At 40.1% G+C, this 19,312-nt stretch overlaps 1 protein-coding gene across 1 annotated transcript in view; it reads left to right on the top strand.

Annotated features, from left to right (window-relative positions):
- LOC103775448 (high affinity cAMP-specific and IBMX-insensitive 3',5'-cyclic phosphodiesterase 8A-like) overlaps nt 1–19,312 on the top strand; it is a 121,964-nt gene that overhangs the window by 26,500 nt on the left and 76,152 nt on the right. Inside the window, exon 3 of the mRNA XM_008942899.1 lies at nt 12,486–12,496. Coding sequence (XP_008941147.1) covers nt 12,486–12,496 — 11 coding nt within the window. The remainder of the gene's footprint in view (nt 1–12,485; nt 12,497–19,312) is intronic.

Below are 19,312 nucleotides of genomic sequence, written 5' to 3'. Positions count from 1 at the left end.
TCTTATGTTTAAAAAAATTTTGTTTGCACAATCATTCAGTGTTAGTAAGGATTAAATGAAACTAGTTTTGATAAAATAGTGGGTTTGTGTCTAAATTAAGAATGATCTTCACTTCCTTATATGAATATGTGCGATGCTCGGAGCCTTCCTCCCGCCAGCAGGCGCTGCCGGTGCCTGGGCGCAGGCCTCGGGGCGGGCCCCGGGAGGGCACAGCCCGTGGCCACTGCAGGCTGCCAGGGCTCTGGGCCACAGAGGAGGCAGCTGGCGACGCGCGAAGTCAGGCTAGAACTGTAATGAAGCCTCTTCTTAATTTTTGAAGTAAAAGAGAAGCTACTCTTGAGAAACAGTAGCTATCTCTGCGGATAAGCAGTAGAGCGCTAAAGATAATTTTAATCTGTGCAGCAACGATTGTTTCAAGATAAAAAAAGATTAAGTCCTTGGGAGAGTACAAATTACTGAGCATTTTTGCAATTTAGTGGAACCCTGGGACAACTGAGCTTTTAATTTCTCTGTGTTTGAGGTATATTCTTAAACGCAGTGTTGTTTTTCCGTCAGTGAAAGGAATGTTTCTTTGAGGAGGTGAAATCAGGAACAGAAGCTACCTGGCTGAGAACACCATTTCTGAATTAAACTTCTGGCATTAATTTTGTTGCATGTTGTATATCATAAATATTTCTACACAAACTCAGGCAGTGTTTTAGAAAAAATTGGACCAGTTGGATGTCTTGTCAGCAGCAAAGATTTAAGATCTTTCAGTGGCGGTTTAAATGACTGGCTTTCTATAAACATTCCAGCTATCCAGTTGTGTATGTAATGTAAGATTTGCTGGTGTTTTGTAGCAAAATCCCAGACTCTTTATTTCTCTTTTTAATATTAACAGAGCATTTGTGAGAATGTCAGTGTAACATCTTAATATACAAAGCTGTGAGATTTATGGTAATTTGTCATGTTCTTTAACTACCTTGGAAGTCTTGTGTAGACAACTGAACTATAATTTTTAATAGTAGTGCTACTTATGGCATCTATTTTTAAATTACTAAATTTTTCCTCTGATGTTTTTAACCATTCTGTTTATGGTAGAGACTTTAGAGCAATTCAGTAATACGCCATTAAAATAATAATCCTGATGGCTTGGATATCTGGATGAGTTTTCTGACTTTAAAAAAAAAATCTAGATTTTAAAAATAAGAGATATTACATAATCTTACCCATATGGATATTGTGAAAGTGAAAAATAATTTTAAAAATTACAATTCTTCAAATGCAGACAATAACAAAGCAGTGAATGTGCTAAATAGCTGAAATGAAATTACTATTCTTGGAACAGTTTGCCATTAAATGAACTACTAGTGCCTGCATTGCTGTCCAGAACTTTGCTTTCCAAGTCTTAAATAAAACCAGTAATAAAACAGTTATATAATGTAGTGTTAGTAAAAAGGGGAAGAGGGGTATGGTCAGAAAATACTGCCTGTAGGAAATGAGTGAGCTTTATTTCTTAGACTGTAATTTCTGAGATATTTTTGCAGTACCAGGAGCTTCTCTCTGTAAGAGAACGGTGATGTGGGTAATAACTTTTGTCCTTTTATGCTTTTTATTCCTTTTATTCTTTTAAAGTTAAAACAATGGGAGGGTGACATGCTTCTTTTCTTTATATAATCTTTTGGAATATATGCTGCTTGGTTTAGAGTTTTCTCTGAATTAAGAGAATTTTGCTCATGCAGTGTGCATGTGGGAGGTGATGCACACCGAGGTGATGGAAGCGATGGGTCGGCCACCGGTGTTTGCCAGTGTTGCTCCTGTGCAGCTCTTCCACACCAGCCTAGAAAGCCTGAGAGAGCTTATGAAGCTGAAGCCAGTAAGGTTCAACTGAAATTGCATTAAATTAACTGAGACCAAAGCAGATATAATTTTGTAGGGATTTATTTTGTGGTGGGGTTTGTAGAGTCACTTGCTGTAAACGTTTCCTGACACAGTACCCTAGCAAGCTCTGTTTTTTTGTTTTATTGTTATTCCATCAGACTTCAAGCATTGACTTTAATTTGTCACTCAGGGGTCTGCCTCAGGGGCATGTTTGTTTGTATTTGGTTGTGTGTGAAATCTTCAGCTGAAACAGTGCCATCCTTTCTAAGCATGGTACCATTAAAAAGATGTATTTGACCCATGCTAAAACCATGGAAATATTTCCTTTTAAGATGTGTAACAGCTTGGGACTAGGAACTTGGTGATTATCTGGAGTTTGGTGGATCTGTGCTATCCTTAAAATAAAGTCTGATTTGAGGCTTTGTGAAAGAAAGAAATGTTTTGAGGAGGAGCAACTTCTTGATGGGTAGTTCTCTTTATTACTGTTTGTTTTAATTATTTGACTGCAAATATTTATCATATAAATGATGTGGATGTTATATTGGAAGGAGCAGTGTTTACAATAGGAGGGGAAAATGAAAATCAGATTATTTAATCAAGGCAGAAGTTACTGCATTTTGTACATTTCAGGAAATAAGAAGCTGTTTATGGAAAAGAGAGAAAATGCAAAAGAATTGGAAGAAATAGTTTGGCCAAGTTCCACTATTGCTTGCAAATTACATGAATAGTGTAATTATAAGCGTATGATGTTAATAGGAAATGCATAATTGATATATTTTATTTTTTATGACAATTAGTAAACAACCAACCACTACATACATGACGATTCTAAGGCTGCAAGAAGCATGCTTTAAAAGTAAACTGAAATGCTGGTAGACAGAAAGTTATTTTTAACCCTCAGTAAGTTCTAGGTTTCCATTGTTTAGAAATACTCACAGGAAATGGCTGTATGTAATGGATTAACAGTTTATACATTTTCCTGTCCTCAGCTAAAAAAAAAAAAAAAAAAGGCATGTACTGGCATGCAGAATCTGAGCACTCAGTGTAAAGTTAGACATTTTGCAGACTTTCATGTGTAGTGATTATCATATATTTTCCAAGTGTTTCTAACCTTTCTCTTATGGAGTTGTGAATGCCTTTTCCAAAGCTTACTGGTATAAATGGTGACTGAATTTGTTAAACTGACAATTTATTAAGATAAGTCATTAACATATTGTAGTCAGATGCCAGTTGTCAAACTGTTAAATTTATCTTAATATGTTTGAAGCTGTGTGCTTCAGCCGGCTGACTATGATTTTTATATAGCTAATATTTTGAAAACCTGCCCTTCAGCCCTGCTTTTGTTTTCATTTTATCCTTTTCATGCAGCCCGAAGTCTCACCAACCAAAAATAAAACCCAAGAGAACCCCCATGCTTTGGCTGGATTGTTCTGTGTCAGGGAATTAGAATGCTGTTCGGTTCTTCAAACAAATTGAGAAGGTTTTCCAAGATCAAGCTCAGAGAGAGAAGAGCTTTATTAACACTATCAGACTTCATTTGGCTTAAACAGTTTGTGCCTGTTCCCATTGACCTCATTAGAAGCAGCCCTGGGCTGTGGGTGTGAGGAGGCTGATCTCACCTCTCTTCTAGCCCACACTTTGCTTTTCAGTTGGGTGCTTCAGTGCTGTCCGTAGACACCCATGCGGGAGCCAGTGCCGAGCCGCAGAGAGAAATCCTCTGACAGAGTGAGCCCAGGAGTCTGTGGGAATGGACGATGCTGTAGGACCAGGGCCATGTTAAATTTATATAATGCAATAATTGTGGAGTAAATACAACTCATTCCCTTTTCGTTCCTTGTTTTGAATGCCTCTCTTCAGAGTATTTGAGCATTTTATGGAAGACCTTTTGGTTGGCTGGAAAAGGCAGGACAACATCTCTTTCTATAAATGGAATAATAATTGCACTGTGCGCTGGCCAGCAGAGACCAACATCTGGATCCTGGTTATCGGTTATCTTTTAATCATAAATATGTAAAACCTCTTTCTTCTCAGCTGCTCTTTGCCAGAGCCCAAGGCGTAGTCAGGAGGATAGTTACTGGCTGTGTATTCCTTGTCTGGAAAGTCAGGAGAGATACAGTAGACCAAAAAGTGATAGCAGATTAGAATGGCATTTTAACTGCCCAAATATGCTGTTAAGAAATGGAAAATTTGCCTCTTGTTTAACAGTAGCATTTTTACCCTTCAAGATTTTGGAATAAGTAGAGAATAAAGGAAGTACATGAGCAGATTTGAAGTGGTAAGAAGAAACACGCTTCATGTTAGTAAAAGGTGAAGCATAGATGGTGAAAATAACCCAGATCCTCCTGTTAGGCACAGAGTGGAGAAAGTACAAGTTCTGCTCCATCCTCCAAGGCTGAGGATGGCTTTGCCTCTGTGCCACTCCAGAGTGCTGTCTCTGCTGAGATGATAAAGGCTGTTGGGGGGGACTTTTGTGTCTCTTTAAAAAAGTATGACTGTGTCTTTGAAGGGTGTTAGTAGTGGCTGGAGTGCAACAGATTCTTTCTACTGATTTGAGCAGAAAACCAAAGGTTGTCTAAAGCCTAAGAGCAATAAAACTAGTAGTTCTGTAACTTTGCCCTCGCACACAGAGGATTTGAAGCCTTGTAAGAGTCAGTCTCTAATTAGTGTAAGAATTTTGGTTGGAATATGATCTGATTGCATTCCCATGTTGGAATTTGCAGTTCTGTATTTTGGGGCTTCCTTTCTCAGTAGTAGAGAAGGGTTTTTTTTCCCCTCTGTCTATCAATGTAACTAAATAGTTCTTAAACCATTGTCAGTAATGTACCAGCTATTCAAAGATGTTGATTTAGTGGAGCCTAATGTTATGGTAAAGGAGGGGATATTTTCACACAGAGTTTAGCTGCTATCACTTAAAAAAAAAAAAATAAATTTTTTCAAAGGCCTATCTTTTTAAAATGTGACCTTTACCTTCCTAATCATGAAGGAGGAAGGAGAAAGAGGTTGGAAAAGCAGAGCTGACTTCTGCAGTTACGATAAACAGACATTGATCAACTGCAGTGTGTCTACATGCTAGGCTGTGGAAGCCAATGGCATCACGTTTCAGGTGAATAGAGCCCTTAGTTAGAGCTCTATCCCACAGAAAATATCTGAGGTTTTACAGTCTATGCGGCCTTAAAAGATGCAGATTTCAGCTTTCCAGGAGGCTGATGAGTGCAAGGAGAAGCTGGCCTGCTGTGGAAATGGGAAGCCAGCACTTCAAGCACCGTCAGCTCTTGTCTGGAGGGTGACTCTCTCAAGCTCATCAGCAGATCGGCCACCACAACACTGCCATCTCTTCCCTTTGGGGGATGCTTGGATCCTTTGCCAGTCTGACCAGTTAAAAATGTGGGTATAAATGGAGAGAAGAGCTGGGCAGTGTGGGCAGGGACAGTGAAGAGAGAACTCTGTGGTTCTAAAAAGAAAAGAAACCCAAAGGTGAAGTATTCTGAAAGATGGGAAGGAATCTGTGGGAAAAGAAAATTAAAATGGGAAAGTGAGGCTGGAGAAAGTGGAGACCAGAAAATGAGCATAAATGCTAAGGAAAGTGGATAGAGAGGAGGGAGAAAACTGGACTGTATTGTATGTGCAGTACACCCCACGTGAAAAAAAAACGCACCCCGGATTTGGAAGTTGCAGAGTGCACACGCTTTTTCTGAATATTTGCCATGTGTAACCTCTTTGTGGACTGGCAGCTATGGAGATTAACTTCAAAACAGATCAAAACTTTAGGAAATGTGGCTGCCTTTTTTTTTTTTTAGTTCTAAATCCGCTCGTCTGGAAAAACAGTGAAATAAATGCTTCAATGCAGAAATGAAAAGGGTTCTGTCTGATGAGGGATGGAAACAAATTTTTAAGCTGAAGCGATGACTTATCTGTGAGAAAAGTTTTCAAAAAACATTCAAATAAATGTGATAGATAGTTGTGGGCAGGACTAACAGGTGGGTGAATTGAAGTGAATTTAGTGTGCACATGAGTTTGTGTTACTAGAAATGCAGTAACGTTGCAAAAATGTGGTCACTGAATGACTGAATGTGAACAGCCTTAAGAACGACAGCTAAGAATTAGAGGCCTGAGTAAAGCCTACTGTCTCCTGCTCTTTATCATGCTGGCTGATTCTAATTTATTTGTATTTCAAAAAAGTGAGTAGCCCAAGGACAGCCAGAGAAGAGGATTTTGTATGGACTAGTCTGTGAAAGTGCTTTTTGAGGTGATACTTTTGTGCTTACAGGTATACATTTGTGTTTATGGGTGCCTTGACAAGGCTTGAACTTTCTCTTCATTTTATCTTTCCAAACCACAATCCTTATTTTACTTGTTACATGGGTAGCGCTGTTAGCATGAGATAAAAGGTGAGTTTATGGTCAAGGAAGATTATATTGTGGTGTCTCTAGCTGAGTGATTTTACTAACTAACAATCAGATTATGAACTCCTCAGGCTAAAGACTCTTTCTTGTGTTTGTACAGCATCTAGCAGAATGAGCTCTGGAGCATGAGTGGAGTCCTTGGGCTCTATCGCAGCACAAGTAATGAATAATAAGTAAGCAAGCAGCAGTTGTATTGGTTGGCTGCCCCAGCAGGAGATCTTAACTCCTCTTTTATGGATATAGATGCTGGAATTTCTTTGGCATCAGCCTCCAAATGAAGTACTTTGGTTAGCCTGAAGGAGTTCTGCTTCAGTTCCTTACAGCATGTAGGGCTGAGATCTTCCAGGGTCTAGACACAAGCAAGTGTTTTTAAGAGCTGGCTTTGGAAGGTAACAGTGATGTGATTACCACTAAACTGATTAGAAATCTAAGCCTAGCTTTATAAAATAGCGCAGAATATTTTATGTACCTTATTGTGTTTGCTTTTGATTCTTCTCTGGGATCTTAAGGATTGTCTAGATATTATTACTTTAATTTCATGTAATTATAAAAATACATGCTAAAATAACCCCCAAAGCTATTTGCCTTTGCTTTTTAGCATAACTTGTAAGATTAAAAATAGACTTTATTTTGTTCAGTCTTAAAAATAAAATAAAAAAGGTTATACAACGGGTAAGAATTTGAAATGATGTTTCCACTGGTTGAGACACAGCCACATGGCTGAGCCTAATATTCACCTGCTGGTCAAGTTACATCTGATTTAATGAGTATCTCTCTGGCTAGTCTTCTCCCTGTTTTTCTATTGCATGCCATTAAACAAGTTGAAGGAGATTTAGGAGTTTACTGTTAATGCAGCTTTGAGAGGCTACTGAAAGTGTCATGACCTACATGGGAACGGCCGTATGGAATCACACCTGCAGGCCACTGCATCCATCATTCCCACGAGCCCCATTATACATGGGCAGAAAGAAACTGCTCTGTGAGCTGGTGTAGGCAAACTGCTCCTTCCACTAGAGCAGTGTTGATGGTGCCACTGCTAAATGGAATATTGGAAACAAATACTGGCGCAAAATGTTATGCAACATGTTCTTTAGATAATGAAAAACGTGCATTCTGTTATATGTTTTTTTTTAATTCTTTCCCCTTTGAACTATGGTGGTACCTTCACTTAGCTTTCTAGTGCATCTTTTTTGTTGGGATCTTGTCAGTTTGGAAATTTAAACTATAGTATCCAGGGATGGGTGGGTTGGTCAGTTGGTTTTTTACACTAAATTACTGACCTGTTCAAAGAACTTGAATGGAGTAGGGACATGGGTCCTTTGGAGAACACTTTCTTATTTTTTATGTCATCTTCTTCCAAGCCTGATGCTATTTTGGTTTTACCATTTCAACCTCTTTGCTAGGCGTAACTGCAGAGCTCATTGGTCTACGTTTCCTGGATTACCCATAGATTTTAAAAGAAATATATGTTTACCATAATTATTGTACTGCAGTCCCCTAAAATTGTGGCTGTTTGTTGCTGAGAAGCCTCTTATTTTTGTTAGCAGTTCTGTCGTCTTTTAGAAGTTTGGTCATTTTATAGAATTTTTAGACCTAACTGTTCTTTCAGGAAACTTATTTATTTGTATGCAAGTAGTTTATTTATTATTTATTATTGCAGTCTTTCTAACACATCAGTTGCTGGGAATAGCGTCTCCCTTATGAGGAAAGAAGAAGTCAGGATACATTTCTTCCCAGCATTTGTGGCAGTGAACAAAATGAAGCTTCTCAGAAATAGCCCAGATCTGCAGTGGCTGCTGTGAGCTCACGTGACACAGTAGAGCCTCCGATTTCTTTCTCCAGCTTTGTGTTTAAAGGCCTCTTGTTTGCTTTTCTACTTGTACACTCATTTTATCTTTGAAAGCTCCTTTAGCAGTTGTCTCTTAAATATTGCTTGATCCACAGCCCATTCAGATGAATGAACTCATTCAATGACTGGAGGAAGAATATGAAGTATTGCTCCAGAGGAACTGAGGATGTTAGCAGTTCTTCGAGCCGTGCGTTTGTTTCCCACAGAAGCTGTGTACAAAAGTTAGATAAGTTTATTTCTCTTGAAAAGCAAAATATACTCCCATCTTTTCCAAAATGGAATGCCTGAATAAAACATAAGAGTAATCCCTCTGCAATGTGAGGGGATGTTTCAGTGGGGTTTAAAGATTTTTTTTTTTTTTTTCCCCATTAGACACTATTATTTCAGTATTTAGGAAAGGGAAAAGGGGCGATTGGATCATGGACTAAAAATTAACACTGACTGAGAAATTTTTTAAAAAAGAAAGGTGTTAGGACTTTTGCTTTGATAATTTGTGGACTTCAATGCTGTTGAAGCTTGACTGAAGGTACTACAGGTAGTGGTACAGAAAGCCTTGAGCCAACACTTAACTGCACTGGGAGAATCCTGATAAACTCTCCTTGACAGCACAGGTGTTTCATCGGGCACCTCACAGCACTCCCTCATGGCACCGGTAGAGGCCCTTGGTAGAGCCTAATTGTGTTGCAGCCTTTCCCTCTTTCTCAAGAAGTCTCTGATTCAGACGATCCCTCCGCCGGTAGCGTTGCTGCTCAGCACCTCTGCAGAGGGAGCACAGCCCCGGGCGCTGGCTCGCTGCGGGGCCTGGGAGCCCCTGCCACCGCCCGCCTGCCTGCAGAGGTGGCCCTGCTGCTGTGGCACGGGCCCTCCGGGTTTAACGGCGCCTCAGTCGTCCCACGGGAGTCTTTGGGTCTGCTTTCTGAGCTGCGTTTTAGCATGAGGGAGGCAAAGCTTTTGCTCCACAGACTTGGTAAGCCTTCCACCAGTATAGAGTTCAAGAGGTGTTCACAAGGCAGAAGAATTTATGTATGATGACTTCATTTGTTCTGGTTGTTCGGAAGAGAATGCTAAGGTCAAATCTATTTTGAGTCTGAGAAACTTCTTCTCATCAAGTGCCTTATTCTGCACGTGGCTGGATGTTTTCCGGTGGGTGCTGTGTAACTGCACCTCCAGCTGCCCTCAGAGAAGGGGGCCCGGCATCCCATTGCAGTGACTTGCCTTATTCCTTCTGCAGTTGGTGATTTTTGATTGGTTTTTGTCCAGTTTGCTGCGCTTCCGGACAGTAGCACCATGAATAGAGCTAAAGAGCTACACTGAATGGAGCTAAAGAGGAATGGCACTTCCTGGATGTTGCTTTTCTCTTTCTACTTCTCCTCTTTAGCCCTGCTCTGTTTTGTATGAGCAGTAAAAACTTAAAGATGCCATCCAGCATTTCAAAATTTTCTGCTGTTGAGAAGAGACAAACAAGACAAGCCTCAGAGCAGCTTCCTGAGAGGCTCAAAGGTAGTTAGTTTGTATGAAATGAGAAAGTTTCCATTTCTGTGCTGTGGCAGTGGAAGGCAGGATGCCCTACAGAGCTGGGGTTCATTGTTCGTTGTTTGCTTCTGTTTGTTTTTTAAATACAGTTATAAATGGCAATTTCAGTGGCATCCCAAACATTTTCACTACTCTGAGATTAAAAAAAAAAAATCAGAGCAGTGGTGGGGAAAGAACAAAAAAGGTGAAAATGTGTGTTATTCAGGATCCCCTTTCAGCTGTTGGTGTAGTTTCTCTCCCTTGAACAGCAAAGTGTAAAGAAAAGGGTGTGCTTTTGTCAGGTTATAAATCTTCCAGTGATTTTTGCCATTTGCCTTAAAAAGTCATTCTGGTGTTCACTGAAGGGCAAAACTTAGAAGAGATCTATTTTGAACGTGGGTATTGATCTAAAATATTAATGAGTAGGTGTGGTTTTTTGTTTTGTTTTTTAAATAGCTTGAGTGCCAGAATTTGTATTTCAGCTGCAGGTCACCTGCTTACATTGTGCACTGTGAGAGGGTTTGAGATGGTGGTGGGAGCCAAACTTCTGTTGTAATTCAGTTAATGTTCTCAGGTTAGTGTCTTTGCACATCATAGAAGCCCTGCTTGTCAAAAGTGCTTGTACTGTGTGCTGAGGCAAAACCATATAAAGTAAAATGTTTGATCTGGGCCTTATGAGAAAATAAAGAGCCCACAAAAATATATTATACTGTCTTTTATCCTCAGCAAAAGATGCCACTCAGTCACAGTGGTACAGCAGTACAAAAAGCAGTATTAAATTTTCTTTAGTATGACATTATAATAGTAAATTAGGGATCATTGGTGTGCTGAGGCCACTTCAGCAGCCTCTGCCCTCATTTTAAATGTGAACAAATTGCGGTTTGTTGGGTGCTTCCTCCCTTAGCTGAATCTGAACTGCAGAGAATCTTCTGTGAACAGACCCCACAAGATGGCACAGGGATTGCAATTAAAGGAGTAACTGCCTCCTGTTAATTCTGTTTCTGCTCTGACCAAGGAAGAGAGGTAAATATATTCTCTGTGATTTTTATGCCAACCAGGAACAAATTCACTTTTACTGTCTTAGACTACTTCGTGTGTTTTTGTGCTTTGAAAACCTGAAAGCTTTGACATGTTGCATGCTATGAACTGATGCCAAACTGTGACTAAACAATCTCATTAAAAACGCAAAGCAACTGAAGCAAATATTTCCTTTGAAGAAGTCTATCAGTTAAGTACTCATTTCCTCTTTTAAGTCTGACATTAAAGGGGCAAAGACAGGTGGGCTGATAAGAGCAAGATAAGTCTTGTTGAGTTGGTTTACCAGCTAATTTGGCAAAAAAAGCAGTCTTGTTTCATGCTCGTTTAGGAGCTTGTATCACTTGTTTTTGTTCTGAGGGATGAACTGTCTAAATATCTAAAGTAATTGTGAAATGCTTTTGTATGCACATGTAACTTGATATATTTACATATTTTCCACAAGATGTAATATCACTAAGATAAGATCTCACCTACATAGTACCCCTAATCTCTGGTGCTAATTATGAGCCTCTAAATAGGCTTCTCCTTTAACCACAGCAAACCCAAACCAAATGCATTAATGCCTTTGTGTTGCTAGAACTGTACTGGAACCTGATCAGTGAAAGACAGCCCAATATTCAGCTCTTCTACAGGCCATACCAGCTAAGATCCAAACCCCCCATTTTACGTGAGTTTACTGTACATTTCCAAATCAATTAAATCATACGTTTTCTTAAAATCAATGCAGAAAATGAAGTAATCTGTCTCAGTATGAAGTTCGGGCTTGTACCCCCATCAGTGGTTTGCCCCAAGAGGAGGTCATTCTTTGAAAACAGAAATAGAACAATAGACCATATTCTGTGCTGTCTTTGCCTGTTTTCTGTAAGGACCTATCTGGTCTTCGAACTGGTTCGTGATATGTACTGCCAGCAATCTCACAGGAGACACCTTCTCTGCAGGGTGATTTATAACTTGGCCTTTACGTTCCAGAGCAATGCAATAGCTCTAGGACATCAGTGCAACTGATGGGACTCACAAGCTATTTTATGGTAAGGTGAGCAGTATCATTTACCATCCAACTACAGAATATGGTTGGCATGACCCAATTTAGTGATTAACTGTAATCCTATTACTCATTGTTTTTTACTTTCTCTCTCAAATAATTTTAAGATACAAAAAGCAAAGATTTTATTTGCTTTCTTAACCCAAGGCATTGGACCCAACCACACAGAAGTCAGGAAAAGAAACTTGCAAGAGTCCTATAGCAGAATTATTGTGGATTTATGCATAAGGGCATCTCATTTTGTCCACATGTTGCAAGAACGTAATTGCAGTTAGTGATAAAAATGTATACAATAGTGTAAAGACCAAAACCTAAAGGTCTGGAGGGATTCCTGTTGGTTTCAGTGGGCTTTGGATTAGGCCCTAAGAAAACACAGAAGACCTTTACAGAACAGAATAAAATTGTGTTTCATTTTTTTTATGGCACACCAATAGCCTTCCAAGCTCTACCCTTTCCCTTTCCATCCCCTAAAGATGCAGAGGTACTTTGATTCCAAAGTGTGAATGTGCTGTGAGGGTCAGTACCCCACGCTGGGCAGCTATACCAAGACACCGGGCAGGATAGCTCTGGTGATGCAAAATATTTTGCATCGTATTACGAAACACAGAAACAGCCCATTCTTGCTCTAGAAAGTTCATCAAGTGAACATATAGATTCCTTACTGCTCTCTGGAGACTTTCCACACCCCATTGTGAATTGTAGCATTAAAGTCTGGATGGAAAAATATCTCCTAAATGGTTTCAGATTTGTTTTTTGCCTCTTGTTTTAGCGTGCTCCCAAGCTTTTCTCTGGGTCAAGATGCATTAAACTTCAGAAGAAGGGAACATGAGGCAAGACATGAGTGACTCTTTCCATGAGAAAATAATAATAAACTTCCAGTAATTTAAGGATAAGTTCAAGCTTCCCTCTGGAGACTTGTACATGTATTTGCAAATCAGATAGTCCTGCTGTCTGCTAAGAAAAAAAAAAAAAATTCAAAAAATCTCACAACAGGAAAGAATTTGTTTGGAGGAATCTCTTCTCCACAGCTGAGACTTTTAATTACTGGCTGCACTAGAGAAACTTACTGCAGTGTTCCCAGCCTTGCAAACACCAGCTCTGAGGAGCAGTGAGGGGCGTGCTGCCCCTTGCTGTTGGGAGCCTGTGACCCCTCACACAGCAGGCTGCAAGCGCCCAGTTCCGTCCCCTCCACGCCGAATGGCAGCTTCTCCATTTTCTGCAGGGAGGTCAGGATTCCTCCTAAAGGTGGAGAGAAAACATCAGGACTCTAAAGCCGCATAAAAGATCTCGTGGCTCTTGGTCACAAGGGGTGTGTTAGTGCATCCCAGAGGGAGTGGAAGAAGGAGCTTGGTTAGGTGCAAAAGGAGCTTTTGCTGGCCTTTTTTTTTTAGTTACTTTGTGTGAGAGTGTTGTTTAGATAACCACCAAGGTGATGACTGTATCCTTCTAGCAGCATCTTTTTTAGAAACACTCCTGAATTATAAAATGCTTTAAGCTCTGCTCCCTCCTCTGCCCTCGTTGCCCCCCAGTTTCCCGGGCTGCAGTGGGACAGAAAGGCGTGTTGTCCAGGTCCTGCTGTGAGCCTCTCCACTCCCCCACAGTGCCTGTCTCCTGCCACACACCCCGCCCCTGCCGGCGTAGTGCTGGGGAGGTGCCTCTCCTGCCGCAAAGATTCCCTCCAGGTAGGAGTGGGATCATAGCGAGGATGGTTCTGGCAGCCTGCACAAGTGCAGGCACCAACGACTGACAGCACTGAGCCCCCTGTATGCTCAGCTCAGGGCGTCAGGGGTAGTGAGGCTTCTAGTCTGCAGGCTTAGAAACCAGCACTGCCTCTGTTCACCGTTCGTGGCTGGAGACTGCGTTAGCTGTACGACCCGGGAGGAGATAGCCTGGGACCGAGAGGGACAGAAATACTTCAATTTGTGCAAAAGTTGACAGTGCTTCCTAGGAAAGCTCTGTCATGTCCCTGGTGGACAGGCAAGGGAGTATTTAAGGCCCTGACATGAAATTATCCACTTCATTTTTTTTTCCGCATCACTTTCTGAATATTCTTTCTGTGCATACGTGGCCCTTTAATGGAATTGTTTTTTCCTGTATCTCATCATGAGAGCTGCACGTTCATCCTCATGTTTGGAAAAATGTCTAAATATTCACATAAACTTCAGCATAATTTATTTTCTTTTGTAGCTTAATAAAATCTTGGGTTTCATTCCATCTTGCTGTCTTTGGGGATTTACGGGCCAGTGGGGCTGTAATGCAGGACAGAACTAAGAGGCAAAGGAAAACAAACAATTGTACAAATACCTAGAATTTCTCAAAATGTGGTGAGGCAGCTCCAGTGCTGCTTTTTAAAAAAGATGGTAAATTATTAATACTTCTAGGAGGAAATGAATCCGGCAGTGGTTCTGCAATGTCTGACCTGCTCCGAAATGTAATGTATTTATGCAGGCCTTTTCCCTAGTTCTGTTGAGCCTAAGTTATCATACCAGATCTTTGCTCCTGAGTTACATGTCCTGCTGCAGAACTCGCCAGGCTGCTGACAGATGGGTTGACAGTTTCCTTGTTTTGCTGGAAAAAGCAGTCCTGGTATGGGAGGCTGATATTGCAGGAGGAAAAAAAATTTTAGGCAGCCATCCTTCCTTGCCAGTGCAGGCTCTGTATCTCACACAGCAGAATGTCTTATCTGGTGAAGACCTGCAACAAAGCAAACGTGTTTGCTCCTGTCCCAGCCCGGACATGGCTAAGCGTGGCCGGAGTGTGTGGTCTGTGGCACTGAGGTCCCCGATGACTCTGATTTCACAGTGGCTGTGACAGGCTTTGGGCTGTTAGGAAAGCTTTCTCCTTTCTGTGAGAACCTCAGCTCCTCTTCATGTGGAGCCTAGATGTTTATTTACTGTAGTGAAGAAGTGATGCAGAAGTAAGCATTTCTTAAAAGTTATTCTCGTGTTACTATAATTTGACTCCCATTATCTCATGCCAAAAAGGATTTTAAAACTTTAGGTTAATTTTCAACACTGACAGGAATAACAGACATCTAAAAATATTCTGCAAAGGTGTCTTTCCATGTCAGTAGTCCCATAGAATTCACAGTTCTGTAGAAACACCATGGCAGTGGTGAGGTCAGACTGCCACTGGCTTGGTTTTTTATTTTTATAAATGCAGGATGGTTGTGTCTTCACCACAAGTTCTGAAATTCTTTTGAAAGGCAATTTGCAGAATAAGGCAGGAGAAGGGAATTTGCTATTTTGCTGTTTCTGGCCTGAGTGAATGATGATGCAATGAAAATTGACAAAATTAAGTTCCTTAAGATTCCTGAAGAATCAAAGACATTTTCTAACCAGTAAGATGGAATTGGAAAACAGGGTAAGAGGGGAGTGGTTTTGCCTTTTAAAATTTTTAAGACGCTCTTGTTAATAAAAAGTGAGGCACCATAACTAGAAATATTTTAATATTCTATTTGCAGATATCTTGGTATAGTTTTACACTGGAAACTTTGTTACTAAATCAGGTATTTTGCTAAATGCAAAGTAAACATTAGTAAAAGGTTGTGTGCTACAGGATGGTTGCTACTAGCATAAATCCATACCATTGGGTACAGGTTGCATGGGCACAGAAGGAGCACGTTTATTTACACCCCACTTTCTTCGTGGACATTTTCCACTTTATAAGCCCTTAGAATTATTTCAGGTACTTGAGATCAATATATTTTGTTTAAAATATTCTTTATATAAAACAAGGATGATCAAATCCAAATTATTTAGTTTAGAAATTATCAGTCACCTTTTTAGTAAACAAGAGTAATACTGTGTTCCTCAAAATAGAGACATGCCTGAATTTCTCTTAAAGCAAATGAAATCTGACAATGTAGAGAAGTAGGAACAGTAAAAATATTGGAGTAGTTGATCATGTTTTGCATTTTATGTCTTTACTGAGACATTTACTATAAACATGGCAAACGAGATGTATTGACTTTAAAGGCCCTTCTATTGTGTTTATCAAATAGCTGTTATAGTATTTACAATGCTGTATTGAGTTGGAAAAAAATCTGAAGCTGTTTTGTGTATTTTCCCTCAAGGTTAAAGCTTTGAATCATGGGATAATGTGTGATATCTCTAGGGCTTCTTGAAACAGTTCAAGAACACGCACAAAGGACTGTGGTTTGTGCTATATTTGCGCAGAATTTAACATTATGTTCCTTTGCCTTAAGAGGAAAGATGAAGATACCACAGCAAATATCCTTTCCTTTGGCATCACAGTATATATTTTAAGAGAAAAAACTTTTACTGTTTTGCAAAGTGCAGAAGTTACTCACACACTATTTTCTACTGTTGTTATTTTTCTTTTTAAAATGCTCCATCAGCTTAATGGGAGGAGTGAAAGCAAATGCAATTCAGAGTAAAAATACTACCCTTTTCAGATAGAATTTACTTTTTAAACAAGTTATTTTTGGTTTGTTTGTGCTGTAGAAAGTTACGGTATTTAAACTCAAAATCTCACTCATGTTTAAAAAGTAATTGTCAAACAAATATTTTGGTCATTAAATAAAAAGCTGTGGTAAGTTAAAACACTTGTTGTGTATTTTTAAAATATATCTGCCTTACTTTTTCAGCTGAAATATCCCAAGAAAAGCTAGTAACCTCTCAGATGAGGGTTGTATTCTTTTCAGTTAATGATGATTTCTTGTTAACTGCTGGGCAGAGGTTATACAAGCCAGCTCGTATTTCCATTAAGAAGAGAGTTAAACTCAGGCACTGTAGTTTTACAGCAGCATTTGAGAGCCTACATGAGGCTGGCTGCATCTGCAGAAGTGACCGTGATTTACACTGCAGTTCTGCAGCTGCTTCCAGTTGTTACAGGTCAGACAGGACACAACACACGGGCATGTTTCTGCTCATCCATCTCATGGGCAGCTGTAGTCCCTCAAAAAAAAAAAAGTTGCATTTGTAAGAAAATACCTTCTCTTGAGTTCTAGGACCATGTAATTAGCTGAGCGAAATCATCACAGTTCTTGTGTGCCCTAATGCTTTCCTCTGTTAATGCTTACTTTAACATCTGTTATCAAGATTAATGCATTTATTATTTTGTAACATACTGCTTTCTGAGTTATTGTCTCCGAGTGGTTTCTGTATGTATAAATACACCAGTCCTAGAGCTCTTGGATATTCCTGCATCCAAATACCTCCCAGTCTTGAACGTATTTCTCCTCTGTGCCACCCACAGAGCTATTGCTCAGGCGTGCAGGGAATAAACAGCTCGACCAGGGTCACACAGAAACTCTGTGGTAGATAAAGAACTTGAACCCTGGTTTCCTCAGCTCCCCGACTACTATTTTTCTTACTTTCTAAAGCTTGCTTTTCTTACTGCAAAAATCAAACATGCTCCACTTCATGGAGCAACTTAGTTGTTGGCATGGCACGTGTGTTACACAAAGATATGAGGGTATATTCTGCACCCCTGGTACCTGTGTGGGCATGTTTGTAGGACAGTAAATGGTTTGGAAGCTAAGTGCAGTGGGGCTCAGGACTGAGCAGTCTGGCTGCCTTGGGTCTGAGCTGCCCTAGCCCGCTTCTGATGCATTTGGAGCCCATGAGTAGGCTGCCCACGGATGTGGCAGAGTCACCATCCCTGGAGGTATTTAAAAGATGTGTAGATGGCACTTTGGGATGTGGTTTAGTGGTGGACTTGGCAGTGTTAAGTTTATGGCTGAACTTGGTGAACTTAAAGGTCTTTTCCAACCTAAATGATTCTACAAACTTTTATGATTTCTGTGTTAGAGGGTGTCCACATTATGGTCTGCACAGGAGACAGTGTGTTTCAGCATGGGGTGGCAGGTTGTGTCTATCTTTTGCTGTCATTCTGAAGTTTCTCAGAAAACTAGGGGATGACAGTCTCTTGAGTAGAGTAGTGGAGGGATGGAGGATCTTGCTTTATGGCCTGAACATACAGCGTTTGGCCTCTGGACATGTCATGCTGTTTCTATCTGTTCTCTCCCATGCAGAAGCAGCAAGGTATTTTATGACTAGAAAAAAAAAAGGCAAATCTGGATGTCTGTGTTCCTAACATGTACAATTTGGTATCTATTTTTCCTTCACTTGAGTAAAATAGAAAGTTCTTGCTTTGATCTTTTGTTATCTTTTTAGAAAGTTGTCTGTGAGCATGTTTTCAGAATCTTGTGTGTGTGTGAGCTTGGTACTAATTACTGATTCTACACTTTGTAGCCATGCTCAGATACTGCCTGAGTTGCTTTCCAGGTATTATCAAAGGGTTTATTAAAGCTTAATATTGCTGTAGTCACTGTACATGAATGATTGCATGGAACTGATTATGATTCAGTCTTCTAGAGGTGTTTTCAAAGTTAACACGTTACATCTTATATAGGCATTGCAGCTAGTTCCTCAGCATGCTGCATCATGAGTGGCATCTTGCACGTTTCACAGGGGTGTTGGGCATAATCTTTGTTGATTCTCTTTGGCAAGAAATTAGATGGGTTTAGTCTTGGCTTTGCTTGTTTTCCTGTTGGATTCGTTCCTTCAGTGGTTTACATTAGTTTTAAAAGGGGACAACTGTGCTTTGGGTAGTTGGCCTAAATCAGCACTTCTTCTGGAAGGAAATGAAGTGCAGAAAAAAGCCCATATATATCTTTGAAGGCAAAGCCTCTGTCTTGGTATACTGTCATTGCTCCAACTGTGGTAGAGCAAATACAGGTTTACACCAGCTGCAGCTGTCCATAGTGAAGTGCAGAGCTTGGCTTTTATTAATCTCTGGAGCTTCAGTTTTCATCTGTACCTTCAGAAGTAAACCTGCAAGTAAAGTCATAGCCTAGTTAACAACTGGGCAGTTGCCAGAAAGAGACAATAGAGTGAACTTCCAGACTTAGTATCTTTCTTCATGACAGTGATGAATCTTGCTCAGACCATTTTCAGTTGCTCTGGCTTTCTACGGTCATCACTCTGTAAAAAGAAGCGTCAAGCTTGGTAATGTTTGTCAAATGAAACAGCACTGTTTCAGTGTTAGAAATTGAAAATAAGGAACTACTTTTACACTGAAGCTATTAGAGTATATCCTTTCTTTTCCCAGTAACGTAGTCAGCTTCAAGGGTGGCCACACTGATTTGTTCAGGAGGTGGAACTGTCTCATGGGCCCATCTAGAGCTGTGGCACCTGAGCAAAAAGCCACAGCACAGTCATGCTGACTAATAAATATATGAGATGCACATCTTTGATTTGCTTACAATTTGCACACACAGTTTATTCTTGTAACTGTGTAACTACATCAATGATTGCCTTTACAGAGTAGCTTCTGTGCTTCAATGTAAAACTTGAACTCCCCATTGGATTCAATACACTTATCTTCAAGAAACTCTTAGAGCATTTGGCTTATTTGTTCCAACCTTTTCTTCCCTGTGAAGGAATATTGAAATTATGCTCAGGAAGCAAATAGCAAGATAAGATTCTTGTGTTGAAGAGGTTAGAAGTAAATGCAGAAAGAGGCAAAATCAATCTATCAAGGAATACTTTAGGGGAGAAGTAGAGTATTCGTGGCAAATGAGTAAAGAGCAAAAACCCAACAATAATTAAAAAAAGAGGTCTTGCATGCAATGACCTGCAA

Source organism: Merops nubicus, unplaced genomic scaffold (genome assembly GCF_000691845.1).
Source record: "Merops nubicus isolate BGI_N331 unplaced genomic scaffold, ASM69184v1 scaffold1566, whole genome shotgun sequence".
Classification (NCBI taxonomy): Eukaryota; Metazoa; Chordata; class Aves; order Coraciiformes; family Meropidae; genus Merops; species Merops nubicus.
The sequence above is the reverse complement of the archived record's forward strand: the minus strand, read 5'-3'. Positions and strand labels throughout refer to the sequence as shown.